Source organism: Loxodonta africana, chromosome Y, assembly GCF_030014295.1.
Source record: "Loxodonta africana isolate mLoxAfr1 chromosome Y, mLoxAfr1.hap2, whole genome shotgun sequence".
NCBI lineage: Eukaryota > Metazoa > Chordata > Mammalia > Proboscidea > Elephantidae > Loxodonta > Loxodonta africana.
In genome coordinates, this window is record NC_087370.1 from 19,256,174 (window position 1) to 19,271,432 (window position 15,259).

Consider the following 15,259-nt stretch of genomic DNA (forward strand, 5'->3'; position numbering starts at 1 on the left):
CAGCCTTTACTCCTCCCCGTCCCATGGCCGCCCTCAACCAGCTCTCCTCAACCCCTGCCTAATTTCCACATGCCTCAGAGAGACCGGAATAACGGGACCCCACAGAGGCCCTGGAAACCCTGATGGTGTAGTGGTTAGTGCTATACCTACTAACCAAACGGTCAGCAATTTGAATCCACCAGGCGCTCCTTGGAAACTCTATGGGGCACTTCTACTCTGTCCTATAGGGTCACTACGAGTCAAAATCAACGCGACAGCAACAGGTTTGGTTTTTTGGGGTTTTTTTTGGTATAGAGTCCCTGGGTGGTGCAAACAGCATTTGGCTGCTAACCAAAAGGATGGCAGTTCAAATTCACACAGGTGCCTTGGAAAAAAGGTCTGGTGATCTACTTCCAAAAACTCAGCCATTGAAAACCGTGTGGAGCAGAGATCAACTCTACACATATGGGGCTGCCATGAGTTGGAGTCAATTCAATGGCAACTGGTTTGATTTTTTTGGTGATGAGCCTTTACCAATGATCAGCAAAAAAATAAAAATAAATAAAAAGGGTTGATATACTCCAGAACAAACAAAAACATTATTTTGAAAAAAAAAATATATATATATACATATACACATACACATATATATGCATATTTTACTGGGATATAAGCCAAAAACCAAACCCACTGCCGTTGAGTCGATTCCGACTCATAGCGACCCTATAGGACAGAGTAGAACTGCCCCATAGAGTTTCCAAGGAGCGCCTGGCGGATTTGAACTGCTGACCACACACACACATATACATCTATATCTGGAAACCCTGGTGGCGTAGTGGTTAAGAGCTAAGGCTGCTAATCGAAAGGTCAGCAGTTTGAATCCACCAGGCACTCTTTGGAAACTCTATAGGGCAGTTCTACTCTGTCCTATAGGGTTGCTGAGTTGGAATCGACTCGACAGCAGTGGGCTATATCTATATCTATATCTACACTATAAACTACGCACAACGTAGGAGCCCTGGTGGCACAGTGATTAAACGATCAGCTGCTAACCAAAAGGTCGGCATTTTGAACCCTCCAGTGGCTCCTCGGGAGAAAAGACCTGGCAATCTCCTTTCATAAAGATTATAGCCTATGAAACCCTACGGAGCTATTCTAAACTCCGTCGCTATGAGTCGGAATTAACTCCACAGTTAACGAGTTATGCACACCTTTTGTTGGTTTATAGTTTTCTATGCTTAATGAACAGTTATTTGAGGGCTTGTTTCCAAAATATTTCTTTACGTGAGATAAGCAGCCCTGGTGTCTTTCTTCCGTGAATGGATTTGTGAGTGTCTCTGGAAGCCATTCCAGAATTAACACCTGTCAGTTTCTGGACCACACCAAGCTCTCTCCCCAAATCCTCTACCAGGAACCCTGGTCCCTGCCTCTCTGCGTGGTTGGGCATCTTTTACCTTCAGTTCCTGGCGTAGATCTAATTCTCCCAGGAACACCTCCAATGGCCTGTCTGGTTTGTGTGAGGCTGGGCTGTTCTATGGGCTGGGCAGCAGTGCACACTTCTTTGTTACAGCAGCTTTCTCAGGGTTAAGTGATGGCATGGCTAATTGTGCTCCCCTCTAAGATGGCTGTCTCTGTGTTGGGGAGGGGAGGACAGTGTGTTTCTTTCATTGTTGTGGTACAGTGTGGTCCCACAATAATGCACAGCCTGAAGGAGCATGGTATCAAATTGCACTTGTAATGCCAAACTAGTCTGCCATCTACTAATTTAGTTCACATACTTATTTTAATTGTTGATACTTCCACCTCGTTTTTACTTCTAAATTACAAGATGCCTAGAAGAAACTGTGCATTTTACTCAAACCTTATAGGGTCTAGATTGGCCCATTGAGAAATCTGGCTACTTTTTGCTGGGATATTATAATATAAGGTGAAAAATATAATTCGGAAAGAATGCAAATCTAACATGGAAAACAAGACAGACCTACGACAAATATTGCCATGACGTCTTCTTGGAAATTTCATAGATTTTTTTCTTTTGATAATTGGTAGAAATTGAACCTTAAAGACGTGACTGTAAATGTTAATTATGACCCCATAGTAGGAACAGTTACCTATGATCTCAGTAAACTTTAGGATTGGTTATAATATTTTTAAAAAATGAAGAAAATAATAGAAATTATGACCTTGATAAGAAAATATAAATTAGTAATAATGGCCAATGTCACAAAAGTCTAAATGTGAGACTCAAATGTTTTATATAATGAGGCAAAAGGCAGGCTAGAAAAGACACATAATAAACTAAAATTTTAAGAGAACACCGAGTGCCAATCTAAATCTCTGTGTATAGTTCCCAAATCTAACAGGTGTCTAATGGTGGTGGCATAATTTGGAGAGGGAGAGTGAGAATGGTTGCACAACTTGAATAATGCAATCAATGCCGGTGAGTTGTACGTGTAGGAATTGTTGGATTGGTGTATGTTTTGTTGTGCATATTTTCAGCACAATTAAAAAGAAAATCTAACATATGTCATAGATAAGTGTATGTGTTTAAAATAAAAAGCCGTATTCAATGCCAAGAACATGTAGACCCAAGCGTCCAATGCCTTTAAGTCTTCTTTTCATTCTGGTTTCCCTACCACTGTAATGGCGCCTGGCCCCTTGAAAGGTAAGGTAGTGTAAAACACGGCATCTGTCCCCATCTGTCTGCCAGGGTGACTGATAATCTGAGCATGGACTGGGCAGAAGGGCAGGAGGGGAACAGAGGGGAGAATGATTGACAAGCTGGGTGAGGCAGGCTCAGGACGAGCTGGAACCAACCCAGGCGGCAGACTCTGTGCATGGGATGGAAAATTTGGCAATGGATATGGGTAATGGTTATACACTATGACAGATGTAATTGGTCTGTCTCACTAAATTGTACAAAGAGTTCAATTGGCAAATGCTGTGTTATCTATATTTTTGCAGCAATTAAAAAAAAAGAAAATTATAAAAAAAGCTTAAAAAAAAAGAGTATAAGAGGTGAACAACAGGAAAGAAATGAATGTGTCAAAAGCAGTGCAGGAGCCATAAGCCACAAAAAAATTTATTATACCTTTATAGTGATCTCCCTGGGTTCCTATAGCTTACTACATGCCTTCAAACAGGTACATTCACACCTCTCTCCACAATTTCTATATATATCTATGGAGTCCCTGGGTGATGCAGGTGGTTAACCCACTCGGCTGCTAACCAAGAGGCAGGCAAGTCGAGTCCACCCAGAGGTGCCTCAGAAGAAAGGTCTGGGGATCTACTTCTGAAAAATCAGCCATTGAAAGCCTGATGGGGCACAGCTCTCCTCTGACACACAAGGGGTTGGTCGCCTTCAGTTGTGGTCAAACGCACAGCAACTGGTTAACTGGTTAGTATGCATCTATAAAGTCATACATAGTGGTAAAGCTGGGAAGATCGGCAATTTGAACCCACTCAGTGCAAGAAAGGCCTGGTGATCTGCTCCCATAAAGATCACAGCCTAGGAAACCCTATAAGGCAGTTCTGCCCTGTCACATGGGGTCGCTGTGAATCAGAACCAAGTTGATGGCACACAACAACCATGACAACATATAAAGTCACACAAGAGAGTTGCGTCATTTGAGGATTTCAAACGTTTCTGCAGGATCTGTGGACGTGGGTTAACCATCGCTGTGGACTGTTGCCTAAGCACAGATCTGGTGTTCACGCAGCAGCGTGTCAGCCAACCTGAGAGTTTTGTTTCCATAGCACCCGGGGTCTCCAATGCCAAGGTCATCCGCCATCACCAGCACGAAGTTTGGCCTTGAGGCTGGGCAGCTCTGGATTTCGCAGAAAAACAATAGCAGGAGGAGAAGCCTCCCCATCTTCCTGCGAAGGACATGAGAGAGAGAGATGAAGGACTCCCCGTTCTGTTTGCTTGTTCCCCCATCTATCTGAGACGCTCCTCCTCTGCCCAGGTCTTTCAAAAGCGAGCATTCACCCAACTCAACCCCTAAGACAGTACGTGCTCCAAAGAGACATTGTCTAGGAAGCCTTTGGGACAAGAATTCTATTCTCTTTCTTGTGTGTTTGTTTCTAAAACAAATACTTTCTTCTCCATGGACAGCAAAGATCTTTCCTTCAAAAAAGACGACAATAACACAAAAAAGAACAAACCACCCACAGAGATCGAGTCCACTCCAGCTCCTCGTGATGAACCCATGTGTTACACGGTAGAACTCCTCCATAGGGTTTCCTTGGCTGTAATCTTTATGGACAGAGATCACCAGGTCTTTGTTCTGTATTGCAGCATTTGAACCACCAACCTTTTGGCAAGTAGCTGAGGGAAAGCCATCTGTGCCACTCAGGGCCTGACCCCCCTCTTTTTGCCAATTTTCCTCACTCATCAAACTCTAATGAGGATCAAGACCCCCGTGATGACAAAGGCTGGACATGAGGTGTGGGGGGCCCAGGTACAAGAGTGAGTAGGAAGTGGGGGGTGGGTTTCCATCAAGAGCTTACCCCCTTTCTTGCAGAACCTCCTGATTCATAAACAGCAGCTAGATACGCAGGTTTGTACGAAAAATTCGACTGCCATTAATTTAATAATAAAAAAAAAAGTTTTGGGACCAGACTTACTGACCTGACAAAGGCTGGAGAAATCCTGAGAGTATGGCCCCTGGACACCCTTTTAACTCAATACTGAAGTCACTCCTGACGCTCACCCTTCAGCCAACAATTAGAGAGGCCCGTAAACCAAAACGAGATGAAAGGGGCACACCAGCCCAGGGACACGGACGAGGAGGCAGGAAGGCAGGAGGGGACAGCAAAGCTGTTAATAGGGAACCCAAGGTCTAGATGGGACTGTGTTGACATGTCATTGGATTGGCAACCAATGTCACAAAACAATACATGTACTGTTTAATGAGAAGCTAGTTTGTTCTGTAAACCAAAGTGCACTTAAAAAAAATGCTTTGGGTCCAACATGGTATCAAAAACTAAACATAATTCCTGGCCACATACCACCTGTGGGCTGCCTTTGTCCAGTCTGATTTTGAAATGTTGCATGATCGGAACACTTACTGCTACACTGGTTCTTTTCTCTGTTTTTGCTCCCTCTTTGTGAGATTTAAATGCTAATAAATGCCCAGTTTTTATTTCCGGAGAGATCGCAGGTCCAATCGATGGGCAAGCTAAGCTCTGTCTATGGACTTCCATGGGGCATCTCAAATCATCAGGAAAGGTCCACCACTGGAAAAGGACTTCCATTGGCTCCTTCGCTTACACGTTTCCGAATATGAGTCAGCTGCCTCCCTTCCTCCTGGCAAACGCCTTATCTCAACTGAGTTGACACTGTTATTATTAACCTGGACCCTTAAACATTTTTTAAATGATTGGCTTTTAATATTTGAAAAGGACAGAAGAGTACTCACATATGTAGGTATGTATGCGTGTATTTGCTATGAATTGGCATCGACTGGACGGCAACGGGTTTTGTTGTTGTTGTTGAGAATGTACACAGCAAAACACACACCAATCCCACAGTTCCTACCTGTATGTACTTCAGTGACACGAATCACATTCTTTGTTTTCTGCAACCACGCTCACTCTCCTTCTCTGAGTTGTTCCTTCCCCTTAACTTAAGCTCACTGCCCCCTAAGGTTCCCTTCCAAGTTGCTGTTGTCAACTCGAGCCCCTATAGATAGAGCGTAAAGCTCAAGGCAGACATTTTATACAAGTTAAGCTAAACTACTATTTGTTTTTAAGAAGAAGACTTCAGGGGATATTTTTGATTTAAGGTTAAAAGATTATCTCAGGGCAGGGGGTTTTGTTTGTTTTTAATGTACTTCTTTTCACATCTTTTTATTTAAAGGAAAGGAAGACCGCGGGACAAAGTCTAGAACTCCAGGACGTGTTTGATGGTCTGGTCCACTTCCAATGACAGAAGGATTTGTTTACGTTAAAAAAAAAAAAAAAATCATTTGGCGTTTCCAGATTACCCGGCTTAGTAATATCATTAGCTATTCCCACAGAGTTTGTTTGTCTGACAGTCTTGTGTCTTATTTATATTTTATGCTACTTGTTTTCATGAATTATATACACGACCTCAGAGATGACTTGCTCATTGGCATGGTCCTGGAGTTTTTCTTTTCAGTTAAAACAGGCAAGAAATAAATCTGTCCTTTTTCTCATCATGATATTCTCCCTTTCTAGTTAACCAAAACCAAAAACCAAACCCAGTGCCATCTAGTCGATTCCTACTCATAGCGACCCTATAGGACAGGGTAGAACCGCCCCACAGAGTTTCCAAGGAGCATCTGGCGGATTTGGACTGCTGACCCTTTGGTTAGCAGCCGTAGCACTTAACCACTATGGCACCAGAGTTTCCTTTCTAGTTAAAGATCTAGTTAAAGCTTCCTGCTGGCCCTACAATCTGGAGGGTGTGACGAATGGCTGTCAGCTTCCCGGGCAGAACGTCCAGTCCCTTTAAGGTCTTAAACGCAAACTCCCCAGCCATCTCCTGCACACGCTGATCTTGATCAAGGCAGGGCCTGAAGCAAAGAACAAAGTCCCACCAAAACCTCAACTTCTCAATCGCAAGCTTGGTAGCAAAACTTGCGTGATGGGTAATCCTGTTTAAAAAAAAAAAATCAAACCAGTTGCCTTCTAGTCCATTTCAACTCATGTGTGTCAGAGTAGAACTGTGCTCCATAGGGTTTTCTTGGCTGTCCTCTTTACAGAAGTAGATGGCCAGGCTCCCCTGGGTGGGTTCAACCTGTTCACCTTTCCATTAGTAGCCCAGAGCAAACTACTTGCACCACCAACCGACCCAGTAACCTTATTAACAGGTTTTTAAAACACTAGACACAGCCAAGGATGAGGTGACCTCCACCAAATGCCCCTTTTATGAGAAATTCCCTTCCTTCTTTAGAATAGCCATTGTGGATCAATTTCCTCATTTCACTCAATACCCATTCACTCATTCTTCAGATCGCCAGCTGTTTCTTCTGCAGTGCTACCGGGTGGATTCAAACTGCCAACCTCTAGGCTAATAACCTGTGGCCATCGAGTGACCCTACAGGGCAGAGTAGAACCGCCCCATAGAGTCTCCAAGGAGCACCTGTTGTTGTTAGGTGCCATCTAGTCAGTTCCAACTCATAGCGACGCCACGCACAACAGGAGGAAACACTGCCCGGTCCTGTGCCGTGCTCACAATCCCTGCTATGCTTCAGCCTGTTTTTGCAGCCACTGTGTCAAGCCACCTGCTTAAGGTTCTTCCTCTTTTTCACTAACCCTCCACTTTGCCAAGCCGGGTGTTCTTCTCCAGAGACTGATACCTCCTGATGACATGTCCACAGTATGTGAGACGTAGTCTCACCATCCTCACTTCTAAGGAGCATTCCGGTTGTGCTTCTTCCAAGGCAGATTTGTTTGTTCTTCTGGTCGTCTGTGGTATGTCCAATATTCTTCACCAACACCGTAATTCAAAGGCATCAATTCTTCTTTGGACTTCCTTATTCATGGTCCAGCTTCCACACACATATGAGGCGACTGAAAACACCATGGCTTGGGTCAGGTGCGCCTTAGACCTTAAAATGACACCTTTGCTTTTTCACACTTTTTTTCTTTGCTTTTTTTCCCCCCTAGGTGGTGCAAATGGTTAACGTGCTCACTGCTGCTAACCAAAAGGTTGGTGGTTCAAAGCCATGCAGCGGCTCAGCAGAAGAAAGACCTCGTCATCTGCTACTGTAAAGATTACAGCCTAGGAGACTCTATGGGGCCGTTCCACTCCGTCACATGGGGTTACTGCGAGCTGGAATCACCTTGATGCACTCAACAACAGGAATATTCATTTCTGAGGCGTTCCTGCGTGGTGGAAACGGTTAACGCACTCGGCTGCTAACCGAAAGGTCACAGGTTCGAGTCCACCCAGAGGCACCTCAGAAGAAAGGCCTGGCAAGCTACTTCCAAAAAGTCAGCCATTGAAAACCCTGTGGAGCATAGTTCTACTCGGACACACATGGGGGCCACCATGAGTCTATTCCGACTCTATGGCAAATGGTGATAGTAATAATTTCTGACTCACAGAATGGCTTCGGTTAAAAAAAACCAAAAACCAAACCCAGTGCCATCGAGTCGATTCTGACTCATAGCGACACTCATTATTTTATTTTATTACATACACAGTATTTTATCAAATGTGCCTCCAAAAGGTGCCTGGGACGGATATTATCAGGGCTAGAATGAGAAATACCATCTATTCCAATTAAGAAGGCAATAACCACTAAGCATTCAAGTGTGTGTAAATTATTACCACCTTGAGTAACCGAATGTTATTTTATTCACAACCATGGATGAGAACAAGGTGTTTATAAAGGTGTTCCAAACAATTAAATATGAAATAGCGGCTGAAAGTTCTTAAAAATTGAACGAAAGTGCTCACTGTAAAATATGAAGAGTACTTTCATATTAACTTAAAAGAAACTAATTTCCCTTTTAAAAAATTATTTTTTGTAACAACTCTCATTTGGCAAAAAAAGGCAAGAAAAAAAAAATTTTTTCAAAAAATAGCTATTCCTGAAACAGAATTATCGTGGAGGAGGGAGACAAAAGAACATTTTCATAACTAGAGAGGTAATTACGTGAAATTTGTTCATTAGGAAAAACGTTAACAGCGGGCTTACATAATTCCCACTTTACCAGGGCAACTAAAACGTCCCTGGTCCTTTTGCTGGATGGGGGGAAAAAGGCTTATTGAAAATAGAGAAAAACCTACATTACAAAACATGTTTTTTTTTTTTTAGAAGAAATGCAGTTTTGTTTCATTTGAGGTATTCATAAGAGATGAAATTTGGTTAACAAAGGGTTAGCTGTTAGACCTGTTTTAATCAATAAAGACAATATCCTGACAAGCCAGGGAAAACCTGATCTGAATATGTGTTTACGTAAGTGTTGCTAGAGATTTAAGTGGTTTAAATCACCGTGATTTCTCGAAGATAAACGTTTACATTTTATTTATTTAGCAAACTCTTATTCTCACCGTAGATTCCCTGGGTGGTGCAGACGGTTAACGTGCTCAGCTTCTAACCAAAAGGTTGGCTGTTTCAACCCACCCAGAGGCACCTCGGAAGAAAGGCCTGGCGATCTGCTCCTGAAAGGTCACGGCCTTGAAACGAACTATGAACCAGTTCTATTCTGCACACATGGGGTCGCCATGAGTCAACACTGACAACTAACAACCTCATTATAGAAAGAGCACTGGGTGGCATAAATGGTTAACTGCTCTACTACTAACCAAAAGATTGGAGGTTCTAACCCATCCAGAGGTACCTCAGAAGAAAGGCCTGGCAATTCGATTCCATCAAATCAGCTCTTGGAAACCCTACGGGGCACAGTTCCACTCTGACACACATTGTGGAGCCCGAGTCAGAATCGACTCCAGGGCAAGGGGTTTACTGGCTTTGTTTTCACTGACTATGCAACCTCAGCCAGTACTCACCCCACTGTGCTTCTCAACACACTAAACTATATCTACTACGGTGAAACCCACGAAAGCCAGAACCCGTGGAAGGTGGACACCTGTCAGAGAAGGAAAACGCAAACACTGTTTTCCAATAACAGAGAGCGACAGAAAAGTGGTAAAGCTTGCACCCTGTCAAAGGTGGAAATCATTCCAGACAGGGAAAAACAAGGCAGTCCCTTCGAGTTCCGGCTCTCACAGTTTCTACAGTACCATTAAATAGAGTATTCATCAAGAAAACTGAGGCTCATCCAACATCTCCGTTTACACTTGACGTTTAGGTGGCCTTGGGAAATGCTAAGTTCTGCATGTTTGAACACTCACCGCGCTTCTACTGCTTTTGCCCCTTTCCTGTCGTGGTCCAGCAAAAGCTTCAGGAGCCAGAAGGGGCAAGGACAGTGTATAGGAAATCCAGAGACAAGGAAGGCATCCTGCTGCCACTGCTAGTTAACTGCCCAGATGTAAGCAGGTCGCCCAACCTTTGCAAGTCTCCGTTTGAACAGTCGTACAATCAAAGGGCTGCAAAAACGCTGTGATGTTTATGCGGCTGCAGATTTGATGGGTGTTCCCAAAGTCTGCTTGGAACCGACTGCATTATTTTCTCATTAGAGAGCGGAAGGGCAAGCTCTGAGAGCATCAGCTCAAACGAAAATGTTCCAAGAGAAGAGTAAACAGCAGAGACCAGGGAGGATCCCACATTCCACCACTTTGAAGCTCCTGAAACAAATACTCCCCCCGGGTTTTCTGGGTGAGTCTTTTGCTGCGTTCTAACTTTTTTTTTAACTGCATAGGCAAGGCCGAGGGCTCACCCTGAGGCAGGGAAATGCTAAAAGACAGGTGCCCTGGCTGGCCTCTGGCTGATGGGACCGAGTTTGTCCTGACATCAGAGAGATACCTTTCCGCTCAGTCATGGGTTGGAAAACTTCTCGGGCAAAGGTAGGAACTGTGCTGTGGTCTTGTAAAGACCGCACCAGGCAAGGTTAGCTGCAAGGAGACCCTCCCCGAGAGTTTGAGAGCACCAGGAAAAAAACAAAAACAAAAACCAGTTGCCATCAAGTCGATTCTAACTCGTGGCGACCTCATGTGTGTCAGAGCAGAACTACACTTCATAGGGTTTGCAGTGGCTGATTTTTTGGAAGTAGATCGTCAGACCTTTCTTTCAAGGGACAGAGAGAGAGAAAAAAGAAAAAAGGTGAGAGAGAGAGCATCCTGTGGGTGCAATGGTTAAATGCTTGGCTGCTTACCAAGAGGTCAGAGGTTCAAACCCACCAGAGATTCCACGGGAGAAACACCTGGTCACCTGCTACAAGATTACAGCCTAGGAAACCCAATGGGGCAGTTCTACCCTGTCATATAGCAGATATGCTGCTGTTGTTAGGTGCCCTCAAGTCGGTTCCGACTCATAGCCACCCCTATGTACAACAGAACGCAACACTGCCTGGTCCTGCGCCATCCTTACAACAGTTGTTATGCTTGAGCCCATTGTTGCAGCCACTGTGTCATGTCAATCCATCTTTTGAGGTCTTCCTCTCTTTCGCTGACCCTCCACTTTACCAAGCATGATGTCCTTCTCTTGTTTCTTCCTGGTAACATGTCCAAAGTACGTGAGACGAAGTCTTGTCATTCTTGCATCCAAAGAGCGTTCTGGTTGTACTTCTTCCGAGACAGAATTGTTTATTCTTCTAGCAATTCATGATATATTCAATATTCTTTTCCAACACACCATAATTCAAAAACATCAATTCTTCGATTTTCCTTATTCATTGTCCAACTTTCGCATGTATATGAGGTGACCGAAAATACCATGGCTTGGGTCAGGCACACCTTAGTCCTCAAAGTGACATCTTTGCCTTTTAACACTTATATATATTTATATCAATCTTTGTTGATACATAGTATATTATATATACACGTACACATACATAAAACACGTTAGATCAGTATTTTTAGGTATCTATGAATATCAACGCTTTGAAAAGTTAGTATTTCAAGGTTTTCCCAAATTTCCCCAAAGAAGTTTTTACTACTGCTGAATCATGGTTTTCCTTCTAAATAGAAGAATCTCACGTAGCTGGATGTCTGCATCTCATGGTCTGCTCCTAAGACTAACGATACCCAAGGCACTCACTCTGGAGGTAATAATTCATAATTACCGGAAGCAAATATTTACTCTTCCCGGCCTGCTTCTCAGAAGTCGTTTTATATCAGGGAGCCTTGATAAAGTGCGTTTTATAGTTAGTGGATTGCTTTTTAAAGATAAGAGGTCATTTTAATACTAAACTGCATTGTTTTCCAAACGAAGGGACAAAGGGCATTTTGCAATGAGGTAGCACTCTACAGTAGAGGGTCAGCGAGAAAGAGGAAGCCCCTCAAGGAGATGGACTGACACAGTGGCTGCAACAATAGGCCCAAACACAGCAATGGAATCAAACACTGACTCTGGGCTAAGGACGAAAGGATGGAAGGCCAGGTATGTAGCCTCCACAGAAAAAGCAGCTCTTGACTTGACGGACTCCAGTCTACGTCACTGTAACTCTCCTTTGAGGATCAGGGCTAGATCCAGTAATATGGTATAACTCTGCCTATGCGGCTGTCACTGTGTATACAGTCTTCTCAGGGACCTCACAGGAAGGGACAGAGCCTGGACCAGGATAGGCTTTACATATGTGCATATTCAAGACTCCCTGGGCAAACACCACAGGGCACCCCAATCTTGCCTGGATTTCCAACATCCCATATTTTTGACAGCCACGTGTAATTTTTTCCTCCTTTCTTTATTTTCATGTCTTTATTGTCAGACAAATCTGTTGTTATCATTGTTGTTAGTTGACATTGAGTCAATTCCGACTCATGGCGACCCCATGTGCGCAGGGTAGAACCAACTCCATAAGGTTTTCAAAGCTGTGACCTCTCAGAAGGGTGGGTTTGAACTGCCAATCTTTCAGCTAGTAGTCGAACACTTAACTTTGGGGTCTCTTCCTAAGGTTTGAGATGAAGGAAGGCATCTATATTGCAGGGAATCAGGGAAGATGGAAACAGAACCCAAAAATGCAAAAGGACAGCAAACAGAACTCTTGGAGAATCTGGAAGAGACGAGCAAGCAAGGGGTTTGGAAAAAGAATGATGTAAGTACGTCCTTACACCACGACATTGCTATTTGTGCTGTAAATATCACAGTCCTTTGGGGTAGATCTCTTCAGGGTACTAAAGTTCTCTTTATAGGGTTGAGAACCACTCAGCCCAGACACTGACCGGAGATGAAAAAGAAGGACATTATTTTAGCTATTAGATGTCAGGGCCAAGCATGGCTGATTTAACAAGCAGATAAGGGACTAAGTAAAGATGGCCCAGAACAACTAGGACACTGCCCAGCCAGCTGAGACTCCCACGGTCACACTGGAGCAAGCTCGCCAGCCCTTCTGCGGGAAACACACCTCACAGACCTGAACGTCAGTCGGGGTTGCTTTCACGTCATGCAGGGGCATGGGAGTGGGGGCCCTGACTCACATGTTGGGCTCTTTCTAGAACAAACTATCACACGGTGGCTGCTAGTCTTTCAGTGACCGTCCATCAGGGCAGATGGCTGCGTGTTTGTAAGTAGTACGTTGTTGTTGCTGTCAAGTCAACTGGGGCTCATGGTGACCCCGTGTGTGCAGAGTACAACAGCTCCATAGGGTTTACCTGACTGGGACCTTTCTGAAGCAGATGACCAGATCTATCTTCAGAGATGCCTCTGGGTGGGTTCCAACCGCCCACCTTTCAATTAGTAGTAGCTGAGCGCTTCATTGTTTGTGCCACCCGAATTAGAAATCCTGAATTTGAATCCTGGCTCAACTAGAAACTGTAAATCACTGTTGCAAATGACAGTTATTTTTTAACCCATAACCAGTTCCTGTAGCATCAACTCTGACTCATGGCGACCCCATGTACACAGAGTAGAACTGTGCTCCATAGGGTTTTCAAGACTGACTTTTCAGAAGCGGGTTGCCAGGCCTGTTTCCTGAGGCACCTCTCAGTGGGTTCGGACCTCAACCCTTTCAGCTAGTAGTTGAGTGCTTAACTGTTTGCACCACCCAGGGACTCCTAAGCAGAACGCAGAGACTTTTTTTTCCTTTTTTTAACTCGCGCTGGTAGATCAGATGGCCAGCAGCTGAAACACATGGGAAAATCTACTGGAATATTCTCTTCGGGTTCAAAGTCCAGCCACAAAGAGGGCTGAACATAAAATTCATCCAAAGCAGTCATTACCAAAAAAAGACCAGACTTAGTGGTCTGACAGAGACTGGAGGAACCCCAGAGACTACGGCCCCTGGACACCCTGCTGACTCAGAACTGAAGCCACTCCTGAAGTCCACCTTTCAGCCAAAGCTTAGACAGAGGCCTATAAAACGAACAATAACACACGTGAGGAACGTGCTTCTTAGTTCAATCAAATACACGAGACTGACTCACCCGTTTGGAAGCAAGGAAAAATGAAGAAAACTAAAGATGCAAGGGAAAGATTAATCCAAAGGACTAATGGACCACATCTACCACGGCCTCCACCAGACTGAGTCCAGTACAACTAGATGGTGCCTGGCTACCACCACTGCCTGCTCTGACAGGGATCACAACAGAGGGCCCCGGGCAGGGCTGGAGGAAAATGTAGAACAAAATTCTACCTCACAAAAAAAGACCAGACTTACTGACCTGACAGAGATTGGAGAAATCCCGAGAGTATGGCCCCCAGACACCATTATAACTCTGTAATGAAGTCACTCCTGGGGTTTGCCTTTCAGCCAAAGATTAGATGGGCCCATAAAACAAAACAGGACTAAAAGGGCACACCAGCTCGGGGCAAAGACTAGAAGGCAGGAGAGGACAGGAAAGCTGGTAATAGTGAACCCGAGGTCGAGAAGGGAAAGTGTTGACATGTCATGGGGTTGTTAACCAATGTCATAAAACAATGTGTGTACTAATTGTTTAAAGAGAAGCTAGTTTGTTCTGTAAACTCCTATCTAAAGTACAATTACAAAAACAAACAAACAAACAAATATACAAGACTGAATGGACAACTCCTGTCCAAAAGCAGGACGAGAAGGCAGGAAGGGACAGTAAAACTGGATGAATGGACACAGGGAATCCGGGGTGGAATGGCGGAGCGTGCTGTCACATTGTGGGGATTGCAACCAATGTCACAAAACAATCGGTGTATAAATTTTTGAATGAGAAACTAACTTGAGCTGTAAACTTTCACCTAAAGCACAATAAAACTATTAAAAAAGAAAAAAGGAATCATCATATCCTCGGTTACAAGTCTGAAGGGGTCCAGCCAACAGGGCCTGACATCTACAATCACCCAGTGGGACACTCCTAAGAAGAGCCATGTTGGGGGCCAGCGTCTGCCCACTCCACGGTGGTCCTCTGACTGGTGCCAGCCCCTGCCCTCCATCCTCCCATCCACAGGAACCAGCCCTCCCGGTGCTGGGGTCCCCAGCCCTGGGCCTTCCACCGTGGAAGCAGACGCTTCCTGTGTACCCCTGACCCAGAGCAGGAAGCTGGGACGAGCGGCTGGCCTGTTGTGTTTACCAAACTGGTCTGGGCAAAAGTGCAAGTAAATTTGAATTAAAATCTTGCCAGGCTCCTTCTGTTGGATAAAGGAGCTCAGGACCCAGCCAAGGCAGGGAAATACAAAGCTTCCAACAAAGCTAATTCATCTCATCTTGCCTACTCTGGGACCATTCACCATTTCTCAAGGCGGTTAAGTAAATAAATAAATAAATAGACGAGACA

The 15,259-nt window shown here is 44.4% G+C and overlaps 1 protein-coding gene across 4 annotated transcripts in view; it reads right to left on the reverse strand.

The window, feature by feature from the left end:
* LOC135228988 (steryl-sulfatase-like) overlaps positions 1 to 15,259 on the reverse strand; it is a 196,341-nt gene that overhangs the window by 119,613 nt on the left and 61,469 nt on the right. For all 4 annotated transcript variants that reach the window (XM_064278727.1, XM_064278729.1, XM_064278728.1 and 1 more), the window contains exon 3: positions 3,715 to 3,855. In XM_064278727.1, the coding sequence (XP_064134797.1) occupies positions 3,715 to 3,855 (141 nt within the window). The remainder of the gene's footprint in view (positions 1 to 3,714; positions 3,856 to 15,259) is intronic.